Source organism: Cebidichthys violaceus, unplaced genomic scaffold (assembly GCF_023349555.1).
Source record: "Cebidichthys violaceus isolate CVI_PGR_0920_01 unplaced genomic scaffold, fCebVio1.0.p SCAF_10, whole genome shotgun sequence".
NCBI lineage: Eukaryota > Metazoa > Chordata > Actinopteri > Perciformes > Stichaeidae > Cebidichthys > Cebidichthys violaceus.
In genome coordinates, this window is record NW_027176263.1 from 5,376,891 (window position 1) to 5,404,458 (window position 27,568).

At 43.3% G+C, this 27,568-nt stretch overlaps 1 protein-coding gene across 1 annotated transcript; it reads left to right on the forward strand.

The window, feature by feature from the left end:
• The first annotated feature begins 257 nt into the window (after window positions 1-257).
• LOC137880564 (apoptosis-stimulating of p53 protein 2-like) lies at window positions 258-27,568 on the forward strand. Its single transcript, XM_068721981.1, is given in 23 exon segments — window positions 258-315; window positions 620-775; window positions 10,545-10,692; window positions 11,704-11,817; window positions 13,052-13,122; window positions 13,863-13,967; window positions 15,165-15,339; window positions 15,531-15,712; window positions 15,856-16,020; window positions 16,298-16,336; window positions 17,859-17,906; window positions 18,919-19,102; window positions 21,221-21,343; window positions 21,534-21,655; window positions 21,840-22,251; window positions 23,376-23,536; window positions 23,538-24,110; window positions 24,112-24,222; window positions 24,953-25,090; window positions 25,302-25,435; window positions 25,699-25,865; window positions 26,034-26,233; window positions 26,338-27,568. Coding segments are annotated over 22 exon segments (3,441 nt in total). The 5' UTR covers window positions 258-315; window positions 620-748; the 3' UTR covers window positions 26,380-27,568.

Here is a 27,568-nt window from a genome sequence, read left to right on the forward strand (position 1 = left end):
TCCGCATCAACTCAGGTCGATTTGTACTTTTAATGTAAGTTTAATTTGCTGTATAAGAACTGAATTGTATCGACCTGTAGTATACTTAAGTGATTTTTTATTTATTATTATTGTTTCTTACAAGTGATTGTAAAGGGCTTAGTGTTTGGTTTACACCGGACAGGTCTATCCATTGGGGGCGTGGTCTGTTCCAAAAGGAGGCGGAGCTAGAATTCCAAACTGGAATGAGTTTCCTCCCGCTACGTCACTCTGGGATAGGCCGCGAGCTACCGAGCAACGCTGTCACTCAACGGGGTTTCGGACTGATCACCTCTGGTAAGCAAAACCTTAAAAACAATAGCAAATAATCCTCGCATATATGTTTCATTTGTTTTACCTTTAGTCTACTCACAGAACTTGAGGTGTTTTTTATTTTTTTTAGCATTGCCTCGCGCTCACAATGAGCCGTTTCAAAGTTCTAAGCTAAGCTCGCGCAACTACAACGGAAACTTTAGTCGTGAAGGCCGTGTTATTGTTATTTGTTGCAACAGGTCCTCGAAACGAGAAACAGTGTATTTAGTTCTTTGGACATGTTGGCTGTATTAACGAAATGACGATGTGTGCTTTGTTTTTAACGCAGGACGAGACTCCAAGAGAGAGAAAGTAGAGCCGAGTCCACCGCGGGTTTAGAGGCTCTGGATTAAAGTGATCGGTCCCAAAGCTTTCGTCGAAACTGCCCGTGTCGATTCATGCCGTGTTGGTGAGCTAGATGCGGTCCGAAGCTAAGATGATGCCGGTGAGTTTATGCTTCATTTACATGGCTACAAGTTTAAACGTTGTCCTACGGCTAAACATGTCCGTTTAAGACATTATATATCGCTGCATTAACACTGTGAGTTACCTGGACATTTAAATTGACGTGATGAGTTGAGGCGGTTGCTGCTCTGTGTCTGTGGTCGCACGGGTTTCTTTTTGAGAAGTTCATCAGCTCTGACAGATGTGTGCGCGTGTGATCGGTGCATCTGGTTAGAAGCTATGTCATTTATTTGCTCTCTGGGATGATATGCACACGTTTGACTACGGACGGATATTTTCCATGTAACGCTAAACCAGTCAAAGTCCCCTGCGTCATAGTGCCATGGTGTATATATACTGTATATATGGTATATAAATGTACATGTATATCTATGCATATGGTATGTACATGGTGTACATGGTGTATATATATATATATATATATATATATATATATATGTATGTGTGTGTGTGTGTGTGTGTGTGTGTGTGTGTGTGTGTGTGTGTATATATATATATATATATATGGTATGTAGATGGTATATCTTTATATCTATATCTCTCTATATATACAGTATATACATGTACATGGTCTTGGGACAGTAGACATTTAGCTGACTAAACAGTCTTTTACTGTAGATGCATTTATTGTAGGCTTTGTTAGTGTTGTGCACAACAAGCAGAAGGCTTGTCCTGCCAAGTCTGGATGGCACTACGCTAACCTCAGCTCTGGACTCCTGCCATGTCATCATCACCATCATCATCATCATCAGAGGTCCATGTCTCTTGCTGCAGTGAAAGTCTCTCAGCACTTTGTTGGTGTGTGTAGAGAGGACAGCGGACATGTGGTCTTCTTGTAGAGAAATAAGCTTCCCAACAAATAGAAAACTTTTTTTTTTTTTTTAACAAAGCACTTACTTCTCTGTTGTCACTTTGCCTGCTTGCAAGCTCAGAGAAGTGATGGCTGGATTGGTAACTAGTAATCATTTAACCCAGCTAAAGTTATTATGCCTAGAATGTATTTAACTAAGAATCTCATGGCAGATAAGGCTGCAACCAATGAATGTTTTCATTATTATTGTGTCAATTTCTTTTTGATTAATAGTTGATTCAATTAAATGCCTTTAATGTAGTGAAAAGTGCCCTTCACGATGTCCCAGAGCTCAAAGGAACGTATTTATATTGCTTGTTTTGTTGTACCAACATAAAGAGAGTCACGTACAATTATATAATACAGAGAAAAGAAGCACATTTATTAGTATTTTGGCATTTCTTCTTAGTAATTGACTTTAATGATTAATCTGTTGTCAAAATAGTTGTAATAATAACAATAATAATATTCTGTTAATTGTCTTGTAGCTTAATAAACTAATACCGGTTCAGCACTAGTTGCCAGAATTTTTACTTTATGGAAGAAATTACATCATTATCCGAATGTAAACACTGTCGGAATTAATGCTTTTGTCTCAGCTTCTCCGGTTAATTCTGGATCCGTACAACACACACTTTATTTACGAGGATGGTAACAACTCATGAACGCTCCAGTGTAATCCTCTGTCGTAGTAGGTTCTGGGTCTACTAATGATGCCCAGCTCTGCTTCCAGTAAAACAGCTTGATTAGAGAATTAATCATCTTAGCCGTGGAGACGGTCGTATTTGGATACTCCTGTCTGGGTGCACGACCTCAGTCTGCTGTCTCATGGTCATCTGTTGTCGCCAAGCTCCGTTCTTGTGGACACATGCAAGATCTGTTTCTTTATCGGCCTCATGAGACTTTGGTAACGACCCTCTTTACCCCAAATATGTCACCCGAGAATAATTCTGTATGTGCGGTGTGTTTGAAGGAGATAAAGCTGCTGGTGTTGCCCGATAAACACAAAATGGCCTCTATATAGAAATGTCTGATGTGAGGTATTGTCTCAGCCCCGTGACCCTGCTTTATACAGACCAGGGGCTCGGGGGTAGTAAGAATGTAGTGTCGTAATTACCGGCTGGGATGGTAAATAAGGGGTCACTGTTTGCTGAACACAAAGAGCTGCAGGAACTCTTTAGCAGCGTGTTGTGTAGAGCACATTATGTGTGTGTCTGTGTCTGTGTCTGTGTGTGTGTGTGTGGGGCAGCACCCTGATAAGGGATGCTCAGCTTTTATTGAACCACAGCGAGGTATCACTCATTTACTCCTGATTTACTTTGATCTCTACTCAAACCAGGCATTGTACTGCAGACATGTATTAATGCCACATTTGGGCTTGAATTCTCTGCTGGTGTATTAACTCGTATTACATTGTTGTGTATTTTTTGGTCAAGATGAATTATATTCGATAGACTCTTCTGGCAGAGGAAACCAAAAAGAGAAACCAAAAAAACTGTCATCAGTCGGGGGGAAAAAGTTTCTGCGTGCTTTTAGATTTGGAATGTTGCAGTAAACATATTACTTCTTCATTCCTCTCCCATGACACAAGTTACTTTTTTGTGCCTTTGCCACATTGTTAGTTGTGCATTCTTTGCCCACACACATTTGTACCATTTCTCAGCTACACCGCAACAAATCTCACCGTTGCTCGACTTTGTGGCGATGTTGTGATGGTGGGAAAATGAGATGATGTTCTGGAAGCCTGTGTGTCAACAGAAACCAGAGAAGGCTTTCTTTTGCGGCCACCACAGGCTTTGTGTTCAGTCTGTGGGAGAGTACGCAGAGGTTACATAAGCAGCCTCGTCGGTGATAGGCAAGGACTGTCAAGGGCAATGTTTTGACTCTTATTTGAGGAAGAGGAGTTAGCCGAAAAGAGTTGCGCAAAAAAACATGCAGCATTGATACTTTGCTGCCAACCTGGTTATCTATGCTGGTTATAACATTTAGTCCACAAGCCTGATTTAATCCTCACCGGGCAGAACAAAGAATATTAGCTGAGACAATTGATAATATGTTACATCATTTTCTTGAATGCACACTGAAGCACCACAGAGTCACCTGAGCAGGTATTGACTTACCTACCGTGGAACTGTTGAGTGACTCTCATCTGTGAGGAATCCAGGTGAAGAGCTGAATTACACATTAAAGTGGTACAATGCCAGAAAGACCCCCTTTTCAAGCAGCGAGGGCCTTGTGACAGCATTGTTTGAGGTTGAAACACTGGTCCAGCCATGGGGAACAGAGGGGCCATGGTTCAGAAGTGGACCCAGGGTGGTCTGGGAATTGGCCTTGTGGCCCCTTTTTCACCAGAGAGTCCCAGGAACTAAAGTAAAGTAGGAACCTCTCTACGATCTTGTTTGCACATTTGAAGAACAAAGAAGATAATAGAAAATTGAACTAATAACAGAAAGCAGTTTCTTTTTTGCAGAGGGAGTTTTTGTTGCATGTAACAAGACAACAATACAGTTGTATAGTTATTTATAATTTACTGCTGCGTTGATGGAGGTTCTTCTGATAGTTTATACACCGTGTCCTCCGGTCAAAAAGTAGAGAATGTTCCTGAGACCCCAAAAAGTTCCTCGAAAAGTTCCTGCATTAGAAAAAGTGCTTTTGTACTCTGCCTCCTCCTCTCTTCTGCTTCACCAAAGTCTCTCTTTTCAGATGGCAGATTAAACACCACAAACGCATCATTCAGTGTGCATTTTTTTTAGGAAGCCAATCAGTGTGTCTGCCACATTTTTGAATCGCTAACTCTTTGCTTTTAGTTTCCCTCATGAGATAAGTGATGATGAAAGATTGTTTTGCATACAACAGACTATATAGAGGTTTCGGTAATTTTAGTTTACGTTTATGATCTGTAATAGCCTCCAGCTATGGCTTGTTACTCTGAAGGAGGCTGGGAACAAAGGGCACATCCTCTCCCCTCTGCTTCATTTTGACTGCCATTTCCCTTATCTCTCAGATAAGCACACGTTGGAATGGAAGACTTTTGCGAGAGTGCAGATCACAGAGTGATAGGCTAAGTACTGCAGTGCAGACAGAGAGAAGAGGTTGTCCTGATCGAAGAGTCGCAGCTCGCTGCAGCTTCACTGTGTCGTAGAAGCTGCTTGTTTCTTTCCCTCCTAAATGCTGCAGCTGAATGACGCTTCTGTGCGTTCAGATTCCGCCTCCTGCTTGTTGCCCCTGACCTTTTCTCCCTCACCCCCTCGTCCCCCTAATGCAGCATGCAGAAAGTGAGAGAGAGATGAAGAGGAATAATGCATAAGAGAGAGTGAGAGAGAGAGTTTTCTGCTGCCTCGCCTTTTTGAAGGACTGGACTGCTCTGCTGGAACTGAGTCAACTCTTGAAGCGGTGGCAGGGAGAAGAGGGAAGACGGAGATGCTGCTGCAGTGTCTTACTGACCGTCTGTAAACACATTCAGAGGTGACTCCCTCAACTAGACCAAGCCGACTCATTCGCTTACCACAGCAATACGTGTAATTGAAAGCGTGTGGACAGAAGGCCCAGCAGTGAGACCCCTCAGGTGGTCAAAGACACAGTCCAGCCCCTGTTATCCTCTGCTGCTGTCAGCCTGCCTCACTCTATCCACCTCCCCGGTTGTCCCATTTCTCTCCTCGGCATTAAATCGGATGTTGTCTGTAGTCGTCAATTCCAGTGTGTTATATCAAGCCGTCTGACACTCTGCCTCATTTGATCTGACTACATCCACGGGGCTCCTCCAAGGCAGCGCTATAGTCAAAATGTAGATATATACACATATGAGTATAAATATGAAACTTAATATTGTGTTTTGCACAATATTCATCAACGCACTCTCAGATATTGGGCGCTTTTATCTTTGGAGCATAATGCAGCCAACACACTGAAAGGATTTAGCTTATTTATAGAAGACAACACTGTGGCCTTCACTTCAGCAAAGTTTTACCGACTGAGAAATTAACATAATTGATTAATAATTATCAGTCGTTCATCAGCAGGAGGCTGTAATCAAATCTACCTGGGACCGTAGCGACACAGTACGTTATGCATGGGTGAAGTTCTCTGTTTAAGATTTAATAAAAAATAATGTTGTTGCAGTTCCAGGTTAAACCACCATTTTGTGTGTGTGTGTGTGTGTGTGTGTGTGTGTGTGTGTGTGTGTGTGTGTGTGTGTGTGTGTGTGTGTGTGTGTGTGTGTGCGCGCGCGTGCGTGCGTGTCTGTGTGTGGTTGTATCGATGTGAATTCTCAGTAACGGGATGAGCTTTCATTTGCTAGTTATCCTGATATTGCAGAGTAATTCCATTACAGTACAATCCCCTTGTGGTTTTGTCTATTCTTGGAAATGGGAAACTGCAGTGGCAGACAGTTTTGATAACACTTAACTCAATATGGAGCCAATTGCATTTGGACAATGATCTTGAGGGGCCGATGCTGTAGAGCTGACCCTCAAAAGGAGAGAGTGCATCGTCAAGGTGGGACACGGGGGTTGATGTGCTACTGCTTGAAGTAACATCGTCAAAAGATCATTCTTCTAACTTCATTTTCTTTGGACCTGTCCTGTATGTTTGCACTCTATTGCTGCAGTGCACACGGCCCTTATCTGAAGGATCGGTGGGAGTGCCACACACACACACACACACACACACACACACACACCAGCATAGCATTCTTTCCTGTAATTTGCTACGACTACGGTGTTGCTCTTTAAACTCAAGTCATTTCTTGAGTCCTCTGTCTAAACAACCAGAGAGGCTTGAAAAGCCGGTTCCCCTCAGGCCGGCAATCTATGGCATCTTCTTCATGGCCCCTCTGGCTTTAATTGGAGAAGGGATCCAAATTGCACAGTAAAGGGCCAAATCAGCATCTTCCTGGCGGTAGGCTTTGTAGCTGATATCTTTTAGTTTATCGCATAATAGTCCTGCACCTCCCTGGAGGGGCTGCATCTTATTTCATTTCAACACAGGACAGAATCATCGACAAAGAAGCCTGTTTCTGTGCAATAACCCAGAACAACTGTTACAGTATGCCTTTGTGTTTTTGCGTCTCTCTTTCTCAACCTCTCAGCCCTTTTTTCAACGGGGCGGGTCAAGTACGTGCTGCCAGCTGCAGTCACCCCTCTCTCTAAGATGTGTTCTTATTACAGTGTCTTTTGTCTGAGGGTTTGATGTTACACACCCTTTCATCTCTGAGACACACACACACACACACACACACACACTCCTATCTGTGTTATTAGAACAGATGTTCTAAAGCATGAGCCATTGACCCTAAAGACTGTGTAGTTTTTTTGTTCCAGCCCTTTCACCACAGGACCTATATTTATGGATAAAGCAGGCACTGAACTGTCTGGTTGTGAGAATGAACACCTGCATACTCCTGGGCCTTGGTTACCTGGAAGGATATTCCCTTTAACTCTTAAGGCATAGTGGCTGTAGCCTATCTGCAGGCTATTGAGTTTAAGCTTACTATTGTAATACTGAGCCAGTAGTCTGTTGAAAGGCTATATTTTCATATATACGGATTAACTTAATCCCAGAGATATAGCCCCAATGACCCAGCCTTATAGCTGCACTGCTTTAAGAGCATCTACAGTGCAGGCTGCAGCGTTAACAGCCACATGTCTTTGCACTGGCTATAATTGTCATCTTGCAGTTCTGAGCTGTCACACCAGTCCCAAACCCTGGGAGACAGATGTGACTTATCTGATGCTGTGATGGAATTAGAAATCTATATGGTTGTGATAGTGAACCTCAGCAGCAGAGGCAGCTCGTCCCTCTCTCCTTCCCCAGGGCAATCCTTTTGCCCTGTCTCAGGTAGGCAGGAAGTGCAATTCAGCAGCTGCTTCTGTCGTCCACTCTGATAGACGGAAGGCAAGTGTAGCACATTTTATTTTGTCAAATGTGATATGTATGTGTCATATACAATGCAAATTGGTCCCAATCAGCTCCCTCCTGGTTGTGTAAGTCTACCGAAGACGATTCTTTCCGGTGAGCAGTTGTGTTTTTTAAACAGGCTGGTGTTGTTGTTATTGAGCTGTTTTAATTTTACTCGCTGTTGTATCTATGAATATTTAATGAACTCTCAAGTTGTTTGGCTGAGTCAAAATGAGGGGCACTCTTCTAAGGCACCTGAGGCAGGTCCCTTTAATCAAGATGGCAGAGGCTCTGCAGCAGGGCAGGCTGTTATGGAGGTTGTTTTCTCACATTGACAAACTCTATATCTGTTGTTTACACACACTGGTCTGCTAATAATAGAAAGTCAAAGTGGACTTTCTGCTGTCATTTTGTGTGTTATGATAAACAGTGTATGAACATTATCTTTCAATATGAATACAGCTATAGGAGATACAAATAAATGAATATCAATGTGTTAGTTAATCCTATGTATTTTGCATATTTGAACCTACCCAGAGCAATATGAATATGCAAATATGTATGAAAATTAGCCTGATTACTTTAAATAATTAGCTAAATGTTGCACATGTGTGCGATATCTGTCTATAAGCTGTGACCGCGTGCATGCCGTGGATGAAGGTCAGCAGCAAAGTGCTAACTCATCTGGATGGAGGCTAGCTGGGTAGTGGTGGCCCTGGATCATTAACTTTAGTGCTGAAGAGAATTGGCTATAGTGTAGGAATCCCTCCCAGGACTCCATTCCCCTCCCGTCCATGTGTCCTGTCTCCTCACTTTCTTTCTCCCACCGTCCACCCCCCTCCTTGCTCTGTTGTTTCTCTTTCACTCTCCAAATATTAACAGGGTCATTTGAATGTCCTACATTGCCGGTAAAGTTGTGACGATGTCAGCATCTCTGTGCTGATCTCTCAATGGCAGACTACATGAAATTGTTGCCAGTTGAGGTTTTATTTTAATTATAGCCCCCTGACGATGTAATTTATTATGTTAACTGATAACAGTTTAGTTCTCAGCTACGTACCTACAAACGGTAAAACTATTCTGATAAGCAGGAAAGTAGAAGTCTTTGGTTTTGGCTTTGTTCTCCGGGGTGGTCTTTAACCACAGAGCTGTTGGGTCTTATATGGCCGGTGAGGAATAAAACGTCTGTACTATAGATTACCGACAAGGATGACTCACTGCTGACTCGCTCTATTGATTGGGGATCTTTCATTTACATGTCTATGGAGCAAACCAGTTGAGTCAGGTCCTCTGAGTCAGACCCCTCGTTTCCACCTTCACCATGAAAAAAAACAAACCTTTTCCAGTTGTGTACGCTGTTCAGGAGATTTTTTAGAGGAAGCATGTCACCTGCCCGCTCACTCGGTAAGCTCCATTTGAAGAAGAAAAGAGGAATAAAGCCACTTATCTTAAGGCTGTTGTGCTTTTGCGCTGTGCACCCCACTGTTCAAAAGCAATACTTTTGTTTCTGCACCGTGCCAGCTGCTCTGCCCCCCCCGAGCCCTTTGTGCTCGTGACCCCGCTGACCTGATCTCCCACCGTGGCCCCCCGTAGGCTCGGCCGTTCACGGCAGCGTGCTGAGAATAGAAAAAAACCTGGCAGTCCAAACCTGGAGGGTTAGGACACAAACAATACTATTCTAACAATTACACACTTTCCAGGTTATTCTAGTTCTTGGGCTGCTGAGTTTGGGCGAATACAGAACGTTCCAATAAGTTCAATTCGTGCATTGCCCCAGGAGGGCTATGTTATGTCGTAATATTGGTTTTATTACGGCCTTGTCAAAGCTCTCACTCTCCTTTTGTGTGATGACATTACAGATGGGATCATATTCCAGCACAGTCCTAACAGTGTCGTACATCTACATGAGAACACAAAGACACTGTGTTTAGTGTCAGTGTTTGTATAGGTTAGTATCACATAAGCAGAACATTATGTTTCACTCCCAGGTGTGTATTTTTAAGTAGATTGTGAAGGCTTTAGTTTGACGTAGGCCTTCTGTCTTTTTATTAAATTAAACACCCAATGGCTATTAGAACTATAAAGATGAACAACTATTCAACAATAACAATATCCTGTACAAGTATTGATTTGAGAATTCCTTTTGAAAACAATGCAGACACTGTTAAAGCTTCAGTTTGGAATGTGACAGAAATTCCAGCTTTCGGGACGCTTGCTGTCAGACGGCTCAATTTTCTGCTCAGTTTTTAGCTGAAGGCTTTCACAGTCCACTTCTTCTGCTGTGACATCTTCTTTGAGATGGTCCTTCTTTCTTTTTAGATAGTCCTAAACCGGTCTTTACCATCCATCACTCACACACTGACGACTCAAGAGTCCTCAGTGGTCGTCCCTTGAGAGTGCTTGGCAGGGATGTGTGTGTGTGTGTGTGTGTGTGTGTGTGTGTGTGTGTGTGTGTGTGTGTGTGTGTGTGTGTGTGTGTGTGTGTGTGTGTGTGTGTGTGTGTGTGTGTGTGTGTGTTGGGATAGAGGGATCTCTCACAGTGGTGACAGCACTAGTTAGCACTTAGATGACATGGGGTGAAAGGGAATTCTGGGAGCTGGCCTCTGATGATTAGAGGAATGAGGGCTGAGAATAGATATCTATTCATCATCTGATATATATATATATATATATATATATATATATATATATATATATATATATTTATTATTATTATTATTATTATTATTATAGCCATCTGTTGTTCTTTTCAGACATGCACCCCTTTACATTAACCTGACACGATCATCTGACTAACAGGTTGAATAAGTCTTCAGGTTACTTTATGTAAAGTTGAATGCTGTCATATTAAGGTCAAGACTGTAGCATGACAAAGTCAAACATGCAGACACACACACACACACACACACACACACACACACACACACACACACACACACACGCTCCTCTGTCTTCTGTTGTTATTTAACTTCTCCTAATCGGCCTCTCTCTCTCTTGTCCCCAGATGTTCCTGACAGTATACCTCAGTAACAATGACCAGCATTTTACTGAGGTTCCTGTTACGCCGGAGACGCTGTGCCGAGACGTGGTGGAGTTGTGCAAAGAGCCGGGAGAGGCCGACTGTCACCTCTCTGAGATGTGGCGTGGATCTGGTGAGTTATCCTTATCCGTCTTCCCCACAATGGAAGAACATGGGATTTTCAGTCACATGCTATTTTGGTTGTGGAATATTCTGGATGTATCCCAAGAGACTGGAGTCAGTGTGCAGACACTTGTTTGTCTTCTTCCTTTTAATTAGAGGGAAATTGCTTTTTCTGAAGTAGACCATATATGGAGATTAGCTGTGTGGTCAACTGCTTCGTAATTTCTTTTTGAAGGGCTTATCTCTCTTTTGGGTCCACAATGCAAATGAAGCAGAGCCCATAATCCCCGTAACAAACACAAGCAGCCAGACATCTCCCACATCTCTCAGGTGGAAGGAGGGGGGGAGATTTCATGCTTCCCCTCTTTCCTCCGTCTCTGAGAGTCAGAATCAAAACTCAAGGAGCCAGGCTTCCTAGCTGTTTCCATGGTGACACTGCCATAAGAAAGTGAAGAAAGTGCCAATTATTGTGTTTGAGTACTTCCTCAAGTAGTCTGAAAAGATTGTCTCATTTTGCTGCCGTTTCTTTACAGACCACGGCTGACTCTCCCCTTGAAAACACAGCAGTGACATTTAGCATCACATTTAGATGTAAAGCTATTAATAAACCGAATATTTCATCAGTCTTCTGACTTTGTTTTTGCAGTCGTGCCATTTATAATACATCTGTTTCATTGACTGTAATGTGTCGGTCCATTTGTGTGATGAAATGGTCTTCAGCGGGTTGAAGACGATGTCTGAGGAATGCACGATGAGCTCTTTGGCTCAGTACCAGACACAATAATTGACAACACATCACAGGTGTTTTCCCTCGAGGTCGTTACTCACAAAGATCAACTAGATGCAGAAATTAATCTCCACTCAGTGTAGACCAGCAGTGTCCGGCAACAGGATCTTACAAACCTCACACGCACACCTGACCTGATTGGTTGTGTCACATGTTTTTAACTGTGCCAAATTAAATATAAGTAAACATTTTCAGTGTTGAGTTTATGGGTGTGTTTGTGTATTCTGTCTGCAGAGCGAGCTGTAGGTGACGGGGAGAGGATGCTGGATGTGCTCCAGCGGTGGGGACAACACAGGGCAGAGGTGCGCTTCTTCCTGCGTCACAATCGAGCCCCAGGCAGGGAATCGGGTAAGAGTCCCATCTCCATCACACAGCCCAACATACATACAGGTAGAAGCAAGGGATCCTATGGTCTCTCACATACAAGTCGTGATTTGGACGAAGGCATTCCCCAGAGAAAAGACATTTGACACCAACGTAGTAAACTCCAGAGATGCCTGCAGCCTCTAAACGTATATCCACTCTGGTGTTAAGGATTCATGAAAGCCTTTACATGAGAAAGATGGCGGTACTCTGAAGACTGCTTAATCCAGGAGAAGGGTTTTTATATTAGCAGGCCTCAAATCTTGAACAAGCCTTATTTAGCCGTACTGTTGGAGGCCGGGGTGACCCGGTCACATCGTCATAAGCCTGTTACTTTTCAGTTTTCTTAGGAACACAGAAAACTCTAGTATTTTGGTCGTGCGCTATCCTCTCAGCTCCCAGTTGCGTAACTAAGCCCTTTTACCCCTCACAGCTTGAGTCTGGCCCAGGGATTAGATGGCTGCTTTCCCTTCCTGTTATCTTAGCTCGCTCTTGTTTTCCCACACTGTTAGCTTAGCTCTGCTCAGTGTTTGTAACACAGAGGATGTGTTAATGTGGTCTCCTGTTTCTGTGGTGTTGATATTATTTATGAACATAGTATTTCATCAGAGTCAGTTAAAAGTTCACACTTCCTGTTGTTATGCCATTCTTTTCTTTTTCACCAGGTCAAAATGTATTCTCTGCTAAAGTGAGCTAGCTAAATAACTTCACACTCAATGACACTTATTGAGCCTTAGCACTAGCATTAACCAGTGCATGTATTTAACATGCATTCTGTATGTCAAGGGTCATCTAAAACCATTATGCACGCTAAAGGGCTTTGGTCATGGGCCAAGGCTTTAAGGATGGGATCTGGATTGCCAGACCCCTCCTCTCAGCCGTCAAATGCCCGTAGCATTGTAGGATATAAGTGCATTTATATACACAGACGAGCACTTAGACACACAGTTGTGGGACCCACCACCAGACGATTATGTATTAGGTTAAATCCTGAGATTACTGCAAGTCACAAAGAACACTGATCACAGTTGTTTCCCAGAGGAGCTAAGATTGTTCAGCACTAGCCGTCTACTGATCCGCAATCTCTTCTGCAGCAAGTCCAGAGAAAGCCGTACAGTGTGTACCCATGTTTGTTAGAGACAGTGATGAGGCCGTCACCTTAGATGAAGACCGACAGTAGATTGTGATGTCTGATTGAGTCTTCTTTTGTGTTTCTCAGGTGGGCCAAGAGGCTCTGAGCAGAAGAGGAATGGAGTGAAGGGTCCCCCAGACAGAAGAATGGAGAATGGGGTGAGTTTGTGGGTCTTATTTGTTAGACAATTCAAAATACTTTCATCAGGATGTTCCCATTGTTGAGAGAAGAACTTTGATTTAATCTCACACAATATTTTGTCTGACCCACTGACAGCATCTTCTGTACTTTAGCTCACTTAGTCCTTTTTATTTTATTCTTAATTTTAAGACTCGTTGGGACTCATTTACAAAGACTTTTTACTGCACATCATTGTAATAACATTAGAATTACAGTCATAGCTTCCTTTTACTCATTGCAAGTCGAAGACGTTTTCCTTTTGATTTTTATTTCCGTCATGTGGGTCACAGATTTTAGTATTAACATAAATTCTGTGACCTGGTTTGTTTTGTTTCTTTGTACTAAACAAGGAGCCAACGTGATTATTTTCTATAGGGTACTAATTAATTCAATTCAAAAACACCCTGTGGTGTATAAATGCAAATGAAAAATGAATCAGTGCATCATAACATCGACATATAATTATCAAGTTGAGAATGTCACTTGAAAAATAATGTTCAATGAATCCTGAAATCAGAAATATTTCCACTTTTGTGGAACTATAAAAAGATTGCTCCACTTATGAAGCCACAGGTGTTTGTCTGCTGCTGCCTTTGCTTTTCTTCAATGCTACACTTGCTTCCTCATACTAGACTTTGAATGACTGTCTATAGAGTGTGTATTACAACACAAGATTGAATGTGTTTTCTTTTGTCTATTGTCACTCTATCAACCTCAGGTGGCAACAACACCCCGGATGGACATGACGCTGGCCGAACTACAAGAGATGGCTGCCAGACAGCAGCAACAAATAGAAAGTCAACAACAGCTCCTCGCTTCCAAGGTGAGTTAAGACGGAGCGCAGGATGAAAGGGGAGATGGGGACCGGTAGAGAGACGGGTGGATTCAGGAGATGGAGAGGTTTAAATGGTGGAGATGAAAGTAAAAGCCAGAGTGGGGGGGGGGGACAAAAAAAATGAAGCTGGATTAAAGAGGGGGTAATTGGGATAAAGTGGGGAGATGGTACACAAAACAAAGGTACTAAAGCAAGTCTAGTGCACTTAAGGGAACAAAAATGCGAAGACAGAGTGCACGTGGTGGTTGCGATAGACGGGTTAGATGAGTTGTGGATGGCTGCAGGTGTAGTGTTTATAATTTGAGACGCCTGAGACAGCTTCCTGCCTTTGATTTGATTCTTCTGTGCAGCACTCCTCTCATATTTGAAGATCTATTTTTTCCTTGTGTAGAACTTGTTTCTCATTTTGCTCAGGATTTATTGGTGACTGTGGGAAAGAAATTTGACAGAAAACAGGACGCGATATAATGAAATACTTGGCTGACCATTTTTTCTTCCTTCTTGCTGAGGCACCTAAAAAATGTTTCTGTTCTGCTGATCCAGACATATGCACTGTATTAAGATAACTTAAAAAATAACTTGTCTTTCTATTATGTTTCAATACACATGCTTAAATAAGTTCTGCCAGTTGCAACCTGTGTCATTAACCCTTAAGCCCTCTGATCCAATCAACTTTTTTCTGCGAATGATTTAGCAAGCCAAGGAATGTAGCTCCAGGCAGTCGTGAATACTGACGAGTCACTCTTATAAGTTAACAAACAGGCATTACCATCGGCACACGTCATCCGCTACAGTCCCCGATAGAAACTGTGTACTTTCTTAGAACCTGTTTGGGAGAGCTAGGTCAGGTGTTCAGCACAGTGTGTCAGAGTTCAAGTCTGACTATTGGTTTTGAATGTTTAACAATGTTTAGCTCCATAGAATGTTTTCTTTACCCTTATTTAACCAAGCATGTTGTCATAAAATGCATTCATAACAGCCCTTCATGAGTTACAGGGGGAGTCGTGTTCTTGTAGCTGCTAGCCCCCCACATCTTAGTCCAGTGCTTTGCCTGAGGACACTTGTAGAGCAGCTGTTGAGGAATACTCTGCCGTGGATTACTCATAAATTTAAAATGATCAGGGATGTGTCTGATTTATTATGTTTCTGACCTTTGCTCCATGCTCCACTCTTTTGTCTTTCCAGGAGCAACGGCTGCGCTACTTGAAGCAGCAGGAGCAGCGGCAGCAGCAGCAAGCCTCTGAGCAGGAAAAGCTGCAGCGCCTCCGAGAGAACATCGAGAACCAGGAAACTCGGCTCAAGAAGGTCCGGGCCCTCAAGGGCCAAGTGGAGCAGAAACGCCTCAGCAACGGCAAACTGGGTAAGCTAATGGACTGACTGAATTTTATGAATGGGTGCCTGCTCGGGATTTAGAAGCATGGGAGATTTGATTTAAATATATTAAGACACAATGTCTTCCTTTTGACTTTCTGTCTTCGTGATATTGTTTCTCACACCTCCCTGCCTCCATCACCTTTTCTTCCTCTCGTCTTCATGCCTCTCCCTCTCCAGTGGAAGAGATCGAGCAGATGAATAACTTGTTCCAGCAGAAGCAGAGAGAACTAGTGATGGCTGCTTCCAAGGTGGAGGAGCTTGGCCGTCAGCTGGAGTTGCTCAAAAATGGCAAAATGGAAAACTTCCACGACAACCAGAGCTCTGTGGCTGAACTAGACCGTCTCTACAAGGAGCTACAGGTGTGCAGAAAAAATACAGACTCAATTAAATTCAACACCAAAACAAAATTGAGCCCTAAAGACGGTATTTGTTTTAAATGAGCACAAACATTGAACGTATGTCTTGTCTTTGTCCTCATGCCGTGTCCTTCTTCCTCGTCCAGCTGAGGAATAAGCTCAACCAGGATCAGAACTCTAAGTTGCAGCAGCAGAGAGAGGGCCTGAATAAACGCAACCTGGAGGTAGCCGCGATGGACAAACGGATCAGTGAGCTCCGAGATCGGCTGTGGAAGAAGAAGGCAGCGCTGCAGCAGAAAGAGAACTTGCCTGTAAGTATTATTACGCCACAACAGTATAAAAAAAACATTCTCATAACCTAATACAGAACCCCCCCCCCCCCCCCCCCCCCCCCCCCCTTTGTGTGTCATCTCAGTATTTTGTGAATGTTCAGTTAGCTTTGAGTGTTATTTTGTCTTTCTCACAATTTGTCAAGCCACTATTATTCATATATGCAAAAAAAATGGAACATGGAAATGTTTTTTTATGAGAGCTCCCCCTCGTGGTCAGATAATAAAGGATGTTTGTATCTCTCTTTACATCCGGAAGCCTCAGATGCCCTGGCATTCAGAGCTCGCCCATGTCAACGTAAGCTATCTTCTCTGTGGGAAAAACCAAGTGACCCCCCCCACTCTGTCGAAGGAGTCCACTCCTCTCCGCCTCTTTCCATTCTTTGATCTCTCTCTTTCTGAGATGGCTGGTGGGGATTGATCGCAGTGTTGATCATGCCACAGAGTTGCATCTGAGTTTATGCTCTCACTTCTTCACTCGGCTGTGTTTTCAGTCCCATTTGGCAGAAACAACTTCTGAAGATGAGAGGAGTAATGAGTGCAGGCAGGCAGGAATGTCAGGGGAGATACTATCTTATTTGGCTCCATGGACACAGGAAAAGGCAAATAATCAGTTTAGTAACTACAAAAACATTGGCTTTTCAAAAGACATTTGACATTAAATACATAGCAGGGTTCAACACATAGTAGAAATAAGCAGGCTGAACAAGTCTTTGCACTAGCTGTAATTGGTGTTAAAGTTTTGGCTCAGAGTTCTCTGCCTGGTGTCTCCTCTGCTCCCCTCTCCACTTTCCAGGAATTGTTTTGAACACAGGTTGCCTTGGGACTGTAAATTAGAGTTAACAGACTAGTGTGGACGAAGAATTAACATATTTACTGCTTGAGGATGCTTGTATAGGGATAGTAAAGGTGTAAGGGTGGCCAAAAAGAAAACATAATCATTCTGATTGGATGATGGATGATTTTATGTTTTACCCTCTTATTAACACAAGTCACTTTACTTTGTGTACTTTCTTTAATTATGTACTCTAAATATGTACTCCTGATGGAGTCGACTTCCTCTCAGACATAATTAACTTTCTTTCTTTCAACCAAATTAACAATCAACCAATTAACCTCAAAGATTGTTTTTAATTATATAATGCAGATTCATAACTTTGTAGTGCAAATCACAAAGCTGTTTGTATTCAATGCCATCAGATTCTCTGTGTTTTTACCTCCTTTGCCATGTTTTTCTAGCAAACACAGTGTACAAGATCCTAAGTGACCTATAAGTTAGAACGTAAATAATAAATGTTGTAATGGATATTTAACAAATCCTTCTGAAGCTCTGCTCGAAGCCTTTTAGATAAAGTAGCAACTTGCACCCCTAATCCAACTTTTAAAGAAGCCCAACTTCTCTTTTGATGTCCCTTCGACATCCATAATAAAGTAGTGTGTGTGTGTGTGTGTGTGTGTGTGGTTTGGAGATGAAGGCCTGAATAGGCCCTAGTGAGGAGGTGATTTACCCACAACCCTGCTTGGAATCATAATGAGTGGGCCTTTTTCACACTAGCACAAAGACACACTCCATCCAAGCTGCTCTCTCTCCTCCAACCAAACAGCAAGCGTCCGGCTGACATCACACAACAAGCACATCTGACCACACTGAGTGAAGAGAGGTAGTCCGAGCGCTGCCACATAGAGGCCATCCTGCACCAGTTTAGAGTGACACAGTTCAGGACACACTTGGAAAATGCTCATATTAGATTAGAAAAAAGGGGATTATTCGGTAATTTGAACTGCTGTTGCATGTTTGTGCTTTTGTTTTCTTTTTCAAGAATGGCTATCCCGGTAAAGAGAGGGCTTCAAAAGACACTCATCTTCAGGTAACTACACTAGAATTGGAGCTGAACATATGCGTCTCTTTTCTTTCTCACTTGATCTCTTCCGTATGACTTGGCACATCAGATTCCATTAGTTATTTTTGGACAACGTCAGCCATGTTCATCTTGTTTTAAAGAGACGGCTTGTCATAATGACGTTAGCTGTAGGATACGTTTTTGTAAGGAGTTGTTTTAGAAAGATGGTTTGAGTGCTTAACCCAGGTTTACAGGCATTTGTTTTCTTCTGTGGGATGTTGTATCTATGACACAGTTGCTGTCCTCTAACGTGAAAGTCTCTAATTAAGCCTCAAATTAAGCTGCAGGATGTAAGAGGTTGTACCGTCAGTGAGGGTTTTACATCACCTGTCCAATATGGAGAGCCCTCTGGAGAGCCCCTGCTTTAAAATCCCTGCATGATTTTCAATTGCAACACGTTTTATGAAAAGCAGCATGCTAATAAGAGGAAACGTATGAAAAATTAATAAATCTGGGTAAGCTCATTCTTTCTACATCAGCAACAGTAATATGGTTATTCAGTAACAAGTAACTGCCTTACAGATCTTTAAACACTTCCACGCTAACCAGAATCAATCCTTTCGATTTGGGTAACAACACGGTCCACTCTGGCGCTGCCCTCAGGCCAAAGTTTATATTTTTTTCTCTAGTGGCAAGAATCTAAGAATACCAAGTTGTCTAACAATCGTTCAACCTTCATAGCATTTAGTTCTTTGTCATGTCATGAATAGCACAGCCTCAGAGGGCTGCTATAGATTTTTAGTGCTGTGGAATAGTGCCTCAACATTAACAATTATTTCAGCATGCTTTCTGTGATACTCATCTTAATCTCAACTGTTTTTTGTATCATTAATAAAAAAAACATCAGATACAGTTTTGGTCACAGTGTCTAAATAGTGTGCTCTCTTTTTCTGCTGTCTACTAATACAAGATGCTTAAAATGACTCTCAGTGACCGTTAGCCGCTCTAACAGGCTCCTCTGATCCTTTTCACTGTGCAGGTTCCCTCTGAGGGTCCAGCCGGACAGCAGTCGGGTCCGTCTCGCGTGGCGGCGGTTGGCCCATACATCCAGTCGTCCACCATGCCCAGGGGCCCAGTGAGGCACGACCTACTTGTAAAACCGGCCTACCCCGACGGCACCGCCACCCTTCCAGTCCACGACCCACAGAGCAAGGCCGGCACAGGTGAGCAGCCGGAGACGACACATCGTCTGCAGCCTTTCACCTCTTCCTTTAGGGTCACGACTCAGATCTCTGACATGGCGATCCTTCACTTTGTCACTTCTTTCTTCAACTAAATTTAGCGCTCCCTCAGCAGCAGCAATTTTCAGATCACAAACTTTAAAGGAGAGATTCTTTAACTATTGTTCCCTGTGTGTCTTTGTGAGTGTCATCATGAAATTTGGTATGTTATTTATTGTTTTGTTTTTCAATTAAAATGTGACTTAATTTACTTGAGAGACTGTCCTGCCTCCAGCAGGAGCAGAGGAGTCTGGGACAGCAGCTGGTTGTGATGTCAGTCTGAGCTCAGAAGGTATCTAGTTACCTCCTGGATGGTGTGTTGTGACCCAGTATTGCTGAGCCTGAACTTCCGGTCTCCATACATTTTCGAAATAACTCTTGATATGTTTTGCAGTGAGTGAACCAATTTTTGAACCATTGCCCCAGTTTGTGTGTGTGTGTGTGTGTGTGTGTGTGTGTGTGTGTGTGTGTGTGTGTGTGTGTGTGTGTGTGTGTGTGTGTGTGTGTGTGTGTGTCTCTTTATGTCTCTCTTCTTTGTAAAATCAAGTTTGAGAGACGGTACAAAGTAAGCTGTTACACCAGCACCGTAGCATGTGTGCTGTGTAATGGAGTGGAACTGAAGTCTGCCAAAACCAATGACGGACCAGAGCAACATAGCCCACTTATAGATGTTCTTTGTGCCATCTAGTCTCGCCCTCTTAGACCTAAATCAGTCCCCCAGTGGATAGTGGGCCAGCAGTGTGCTTTATGTTATTAAAAATGAATGATCCAACACAAACATTTGTCATTACACAACAACAACAGAACCCCCACCTCCTTTATTCTCCCTCTCACTTCCTCATCAGTCCATGTTTTCCTATTTAAAGCATTCCACATTCTGGAAGTAAAAGTAACAGGTTTTTCCCAGTCTGTCATGATGTTGCACGCAATTATTTCTGCATGCTGAGTTGATTTGCAGTATGGGAAGAGGAGAGATGGGGATGGGCGCAGATGCAGAGGAATCTGCTCGTAGTATGCACCCATTCCCCGGTTCTTCTCTAGCAGGGACGTTGTGCACAGCATCAGGCAGCCTCCTGGGGGTTGTGCTGGTCTCTGCGTGGCCCCTCAGGGGGGCCCCTGCCTGGGCCCAGCCAACAGCTGTCTAGAGCAAAGGAGGATTTGGAGCTCTAAGGCTACTTTTTGTTTTTCTTGTCTTTTGAATGCATCTTCCTCAGAAGCCATGTTCTTGCTTAAGGCCTCTGAAAGAGCTGCGGGCTAAGAGAAAAGGTACTCACTTGTGTTTGTGGCTTTGTTTATTTTTCTCGAGTGATTCTCACTGAAAAAGATGAGCTATTTTCATAACTTCCTAGATGGATCTTTGGTCCTGTTTCCTTGTTTTGCTGCTGTTTGTTAAAGCGTGTTTGTTGAGCTTTTTCCTCAGTTCTCTTTCTGCTGCTCTAATTGGGTCAGTTGTAACAAATACATAACCTTCAGTTGAACTGACATTCTGTTCGGATTCTGACCAACCCGATCAGGTCTTGTTTGCAAAGTGTGTGTGTGTGTGTGTGTGTGTGTGTGTGTGTGTGTGTGTGTGTGTGTGTGTGTGTGTGTGTGTGTGTGTGTGTGTGTGTGTGAGTTTGTTGGTGTATTAGTACAACATCTCTTGAGAGGAAGCATTTAGCTACAGTCTGCAGGCGCTGTGATGAAAATCATCATGTTCTACCATCTTTTGATGTGATGCTAATCTTGCTAGTTGCAAGAGCCCCATGCTTTTGTGGCTCATCTGACTGTGGATGCCTCTGAACATGCATGGCCACTGGCTGGGTCTTATCAATCAACCAAAACAACAAATGATGAGTAACAAGAAAGGCAAAATTCACTAATTTTTTTTCAAAAAGTCTCTTCAAAGTCTCTGTTCATCTGGATAAATAATGGCTGAAGCTAGTTTCCGATCTGTGTACTGGTATTTTGTTTTGTCTTATTCTTATGTAAAAAAATATGGTATTTAATACTAAATACTAAATTCTCTCCCTTTTTTAATTTTTGCTTTCTTCTCTTTGGCCTCTCTCGACGGTCCCACAGGCCTTCAGCCATCCAAGCTGGCAGACTGGGGCTCTTCAGGTCCAGAATCCAACACCAATGGTCATGGTCCAGCTTCAACACTGCCACGAATGACCTCTCACTCCAACCCTAACACAGAACAAGGTAAGAGACATACACACATGCACATACAGCCTCCCAAGAGATACTGCACTACAAATCCTTACTGGAACGGAAACCACAGTGATGTGACAGAACAACAGCTCCCAAATGTTTCTGGAGTTCTTCTGTTCTAGTCCCACTGTGTCTGAACATGAGACGAAACTTACTGCCTCTACTTGTGGTTTTTGCTTAGATGAGACGGAACTGAAGAGGGACAGGAAGGTGCGTCCATTTTCCATGTTTGAGCCAACGGAGGTTCCCGCCACCTCCCTCCGCAAAAACCAGAGCAGCGATGATCTGGTCAGGGACGCTCAGGTGAGGGGGAATGGAAACATTGTCTTTACATTCTCACAGTTAAAAAAAAAAAAATTGAATTTAGTGATACACCCTGGCATCTATTTACCCCTCTCTCTCTCTCTCTCTCTCTCTCTCTCTCTCTCTCTCTCTCTCTCTCTCTCTCTCTCTCTCTCTCTCTCTCTCTCTCTCTCTCTCTCTCTAGGCTGCTCCCAAAGCTCCAGTCAAGGTGCCTCCTCCTGTTCCCACCAAACCAAAAGGCCCTGGTGTCGTGCCCTACGGCAAACCAGGTCTCAACACAGGCACCTTCCCCAAAACCAAGCCCCACAGCCAGCAGCCCCAGGCGGCACAGGGCCGCAACCCTCTCCCGCCCTCACAGAGCCAGACACTCCCCCTGCCCTCCAAGCAGGACACTCCACCTGCAGCCACCGTGCGGCCCTTCACCCCAGAGCTGCCCTCCTCCAAAGACACAAGCATGAGTAAGCCCCAGACCTTAGCGGCCAGCTCCATTTACTCCATGTACACCCAGCAGCCGGGCTCAGGGAAGCCCTTCAGTCAGCCTGGTGTGCAGGGCGCGCTCAACAGGTCTCAGAGCCGCACCAACGGATTTGTCAGTGGTAAGAATATCCAGTTGTAACATTTTATTTTTTTTATTTAGCGCTTTAATAGTGTTGTTGAGGTGACACAGATGAATGGGGTCATTCTTCTTTACAAAGTGTATTTAGATTACATGTAGAACTACACTTTGAATTAGACATAAATCCACTTTGAGTCGTCTCTAGTAAAAGTATAGATCCTGTACACAGTATCCCTCTGAGTGGAATAAAAAATGTAATCTGAAGACTGACTAGGTATGATGTAAACAAGGGTTAAGAAAAGCACTATCTTGTGTCACTTGAGATATATTCACCTTAAGGTGAATCTACCCTGCTGCCTGGAAGAAAATATTCACACACCACTGACCAGAGGAGCAGCTAGAGAGGCTGAGCCATCTGTTAGATCTTCACTCTACAAACGCAATCACAGGAAACCGAACCTGCAGCTTCTGACTGCAAATGTGGAAATGAAATGGAACAAAAATTCTGAGGATTTTCATGTAATCCACGCTAGCTCTGTAAAATTAATACAATATTATTTTGTAGAATGGAAGCCACTGATGGAAAAGACAAAGTAGAGAGTCTAAAGTCTGAATAGATCGCACAGAATAAGTTCAATATGAGTATATAGGTCCAGTATAATTAATTATGTAAGCCATTATACAGTAATTTAGACTGACATGGTATTTAATATATAAAAACTGATTATATAGGTGTGTAACGCTTAATGGTTCAAAGAAATATGACCAGAACAGTATATCAAGTGCATCTAAAAACTGATATTCGCATCAGGGGAACATTCTTGACAAATGCTCTCTTTAAGCAATGATTTATATTTAATACAAAAATGCCATTAAGCTGCAGGTTTAGAAACTGATACAAGAGACAAGTAGTGTATTGGTGGAGAAAATATCTTTATCGTATCCGTCTTAACGGGGTTTATCACTGTGTAGTGCTTTGCTGACCTGACAATAGTCTCACAGGCTTGGTAAGTCAGGTGGCAGGGTTAAAGTACGGTATGAAACTCTTAATTAGCATGAAGACTTTCATTTTGATATCATGAGAGCAAAGGGTCAGTCCCTACGTCAGTGTGGTATTGTCGGTATCTCTGTAGACATTTTCTTTCTTTCTTTCTTTCTTTGTAGTGTATGGTAAACCAGTAATCCCCGGTGGAGGCTCTCCACATCCAGAGAACCCTTACACGGACCGGCGCTCCCCCGGCCTAGAATCCGATGTTGACCACAATGGACCCAACAACGTGGGTCCCAGCCCGTCTGAGGTTCCCCAAACAGAAACAGAACGCACCCCCCCGGCCCCTCAGCCCCACCAAGCTGCTTCCCTTCATTTCCAATCCCTACAGGCATCAGAGCGATGGTGACCTGGAAGCCCTGAGGAAGAAGCTCTACAATGCCCCGAGGCCCTTAAAGAAACGCAGCTCCATCACTGAACCGGAGGGTCCTGCGGGGCCCAACATTCAGAAACTCCTCTACCAGAAGACCACACTGGCAGCCATGGAGACTGTGACCACACCAACCTATGCTGGTGAGGCAGAGAAAGCGGCGGAGGGGTCAGCGGGGCCACATGGTCCGAGCCATCCGAGTGGTGCTGAGAACCACCCATCGGAGACGGGACCGACTCTGGAGGGAGGACAGCTCCCATCTCACATCCTGGGTGCTAAAGTCCCCGTTCCAGGCCCCGCTGAACAGACCAAACCATATTCAGCCATGCACCAGAGCGAGGACATTATCCCCCCTCCTCCCCCATCCCACCCGGCCCCCAGGCCAGATGACGCTCTTTTCCCACCTCCACCCCTAGCTGGCTTGGAGGACGCAATGGCCAACCTGCCTCCTCCGCCTCCAGACGGCTTCCTGGAGGAGTTCCCCCCCCTACCCACCACCCCCATACCCCAGTGGAGCAGAGCAGGACAGCTTGGGAGAGGACACCTTCAACATGAAGGCACCTGAGGTCACTGGCCAGGTCACGCTGCCACCGGTATGAATCACCACCTTATACTGTTGAATCACAATTATGATGCCCAGAGTCTGCAGTATAGATTATCCTTGTGTGCTTTTGTGCTACGTGTGTTTTTAAACCCCCTCACATGTTTGTTTGTTTGTTTGTTAGTGCCACAGCGACAGGTCATGAGTTACAGTTCGTACACATTCTAGTTGTTAATGACCTGCTAATTAACAGCAGTGACCTGGTCTGATGTTATATAAGTTGATAATCCCTATCAAGTACTGCTATTGTTTCGGGAGAAAATTGGCCTTATTCTGCTTACACTAAGCGGATACCCACCCTACTCTCCCCCATTCTGTATTGAAAGTAAACACCAGTTTACATGTTCTTGTTGTTAATCTCCGAGTGAAACTCATTAAGTGGATTTATGGTGAGGTGGCAGGTTTTTACCCCAAAAGGACAAACCAATGTGAAATAAGCATTATGACCCCCCCCCCCCCCCCCATTTTAAGACCCATTTGGTTGCATAATCGTGGTTTTAGAGGACCGAATTTGCTTCTGGATAAACTGGACTAGAAATGCACTTAGTCCCTCCTCTGCTCTCAGTCCAGATTGAACCCAGCAGAGAGTGGACGCTTGCAGCAGGGACACACTTCAGGATGAGACTCTGCTCAGTCTCACGTCTGAGAGTTTACATTTCTCTGTGTTTGTAATGGCTGTTTGAGATTGTTTGTGTGATACACCGTTATGATTGTGTCTTTAGGGAAAGAGGACCAACTTGCGCAAGCTCGGCTCTGAACGCATTGAGCACAACATGAGAGTGAAGTTCAACCCACTGGCTCTGCTGCTGGACTCTTCTCTGGAGGGAGAATTTGACCTGGTCCAGAGAATCATCTATGAAGTAAGAAACATTTGCTATGTATTATAACATGGTTAAAATGTTTAAAATCATCATCAAAAAGTAGTTTTTTTGTCTTGTTTTTCTGCTGTGTTAGTCAGCTACCACTGTGTCATAGAAGTTTACATTAAAGATATCTAAAAGTAGTTACATTTCACAATTTGCTGGTGCTAAAATGAAACTCCCTTCACTCATTGTAATTCCTCATTCACAGGTAGAAGATCCCAGTCAGCCCAACGATGAAGGAATCACTGCCCTACACAATGCTGTCTGTGCCGGACATACAGAGATCGTTAAGTTTCTGGTTCAGTTTGGTGTCAATGTCAATGCTGCTGACAGTGACGGCTGGTAAGTTCAAGATCTCAGACCAGTCCAAATGGTTATCAATTGTCTACATGTTGTAGTCTTCAACTTCAGCAGTGTGAGCTAGTTAACAACAGAAACCTGAATGAAGTGTAGCGCTCCAACTGTAATCAACAGAATCCTGTCATTATTTTGAAAGTCTTACTCTCTCGTCCTACTCTTAAGTGGTTGGTGTTTCTCATCTCCCACTCGTATCCTCTGTTCTTACCTCCTTTCTCTTTTCCTTTGTCACCCACCCTCTAACACAGGACCCCTCTTCACTGTGCTGCATCCTGTAACAATGTGCAAGTGTGCAAGTTCCTGGTGGAGTCTGGTGCAGCAGTGTTTGCTATGACTTACAGTGACATGCAAACGGCAGCTGATAAATGTGAAGAGATGGAGGAGGGCTACACCCAGTGCTCCCAGTTCCTCTACGGTCAGTAAAAGCAATGTTATTATTTTTTATTTCTTTGTTTTTTGTTACGCATGCTTTGTTCCTTATACTAATTTCATTTTAATTCTGTCCTGTGTCTGTTTCTTTGAAAAACTCACTACACTTAAGTCTTTTTGTGCTCATTGTTATTTTAAATCCGTGTACCCTCAGGTGTGCAAGAGAAGATGGGCATCATGAACAGGGGAGTGGTCTACGGTCTGTGGGACTACAGTGGCGAAAACCCTGATGAACTGATGTTCCGCGAGGGAGACTGCATGACCATCGTCCGAAGGGAGGACGAGGACGAGATAGAATGGTGGTGGGCGCACATGGCTGACACTGAGGGGTACATTCCCCGCAACCTCCTCGGGGTGAGTCATGAGTCACTGAAACTGTAACGAAGACAAGCGTGCTTATTATTTCATGTGCAAATGTGCATTGTTGACATTGTTGTCTTCTTGTTGTCTCTTAACAGCTCTATCCCAGAATAAAGCCAAGACAGAGAACCTTGGCTTAAAACGCTACACATTCCAGTGTGCCAGAACTCTCCAAAACACACACACACACACACACACACACACACACACACACACACACACACACACACACACACACACAGGCTTTAACAGACTGGGGAAGAGAAGGACACTGCTATAATGAAGAGACGGAGACAGACCAAACAATATGAAGGATCAACGATGAACTCTTTATGGCACTTTTTTTTTCTGTATCTATGACGGGGGATTCTCCCTCACTTATTTTTCCAGGCCACACTGTGTATTGTGTACTTAAGATGCTATTGACATTGTTTCCCTTTTATTCCACTGTTTTTGCTGTTGATGTAATTAGTGTCTGAAACTATTTCTTAACAGACAGAAAGACAAATGTTGGGATATAAATGGAACAAGCGGTATTCTTATTGTGAGACATTTTTACACTTTTGAATAGTCTTTTAAAACTACCTGGGGCTCTACAGTGCATGAGGCGAACAAGTGGAGGAGGATGATGATGATGATGATGATGATGCTTTTAAAAATGCTCCTTTACCGTGACAATCTTTGGGGCGCCTGTTTTTCACCATCACTGTTGAGTGACTGTGCCTCTTCATAAAGGCATTAGAGGTGTAAAGTTTCAGTTGTGACCGTCACTTTTCTGACTAAACAAAAACAAAATGAGATGATTGGTGGAAAGAACCGGTGATGAAGCTTTTGATTGATCTATTGTTGTTTATTCTGTGGTCCATGATACCCAGAAAGCCAGTCTGCTTTCATACATTGTGGTTGAGATGCCATAGATACTGTGTATACATGTATTTCTGTCATAAAAACTAGTGAAAAGTTACCGTAGGAATTATATTCTTATGAAAATGGACTTTCTTTAGAAACCCTTTGACCAGGAAGGAGATGTCATGCAGTATGAAAAATATTTTATTACAGCCATTTCATGAAAATATAATATTGTAAGAAGGCAAGCATAATACCAGAAACCTTTGTAATAATCAGTAAGTGAAGATGATGCTACATCCTAGATAAAAAAAATTAAAAAGATGAATCTTATACAATATGACTTCACAGTATCCATCACTTATCTGTCAATGCAGATGTATTTATTTTTGTTACTTTTTTCTTTAGCCCTTTTGTCAGTACTATAACCACAAATGTACTGTAGTATTTCAAACATTTACATTAAAAATACTTTGTACTAAG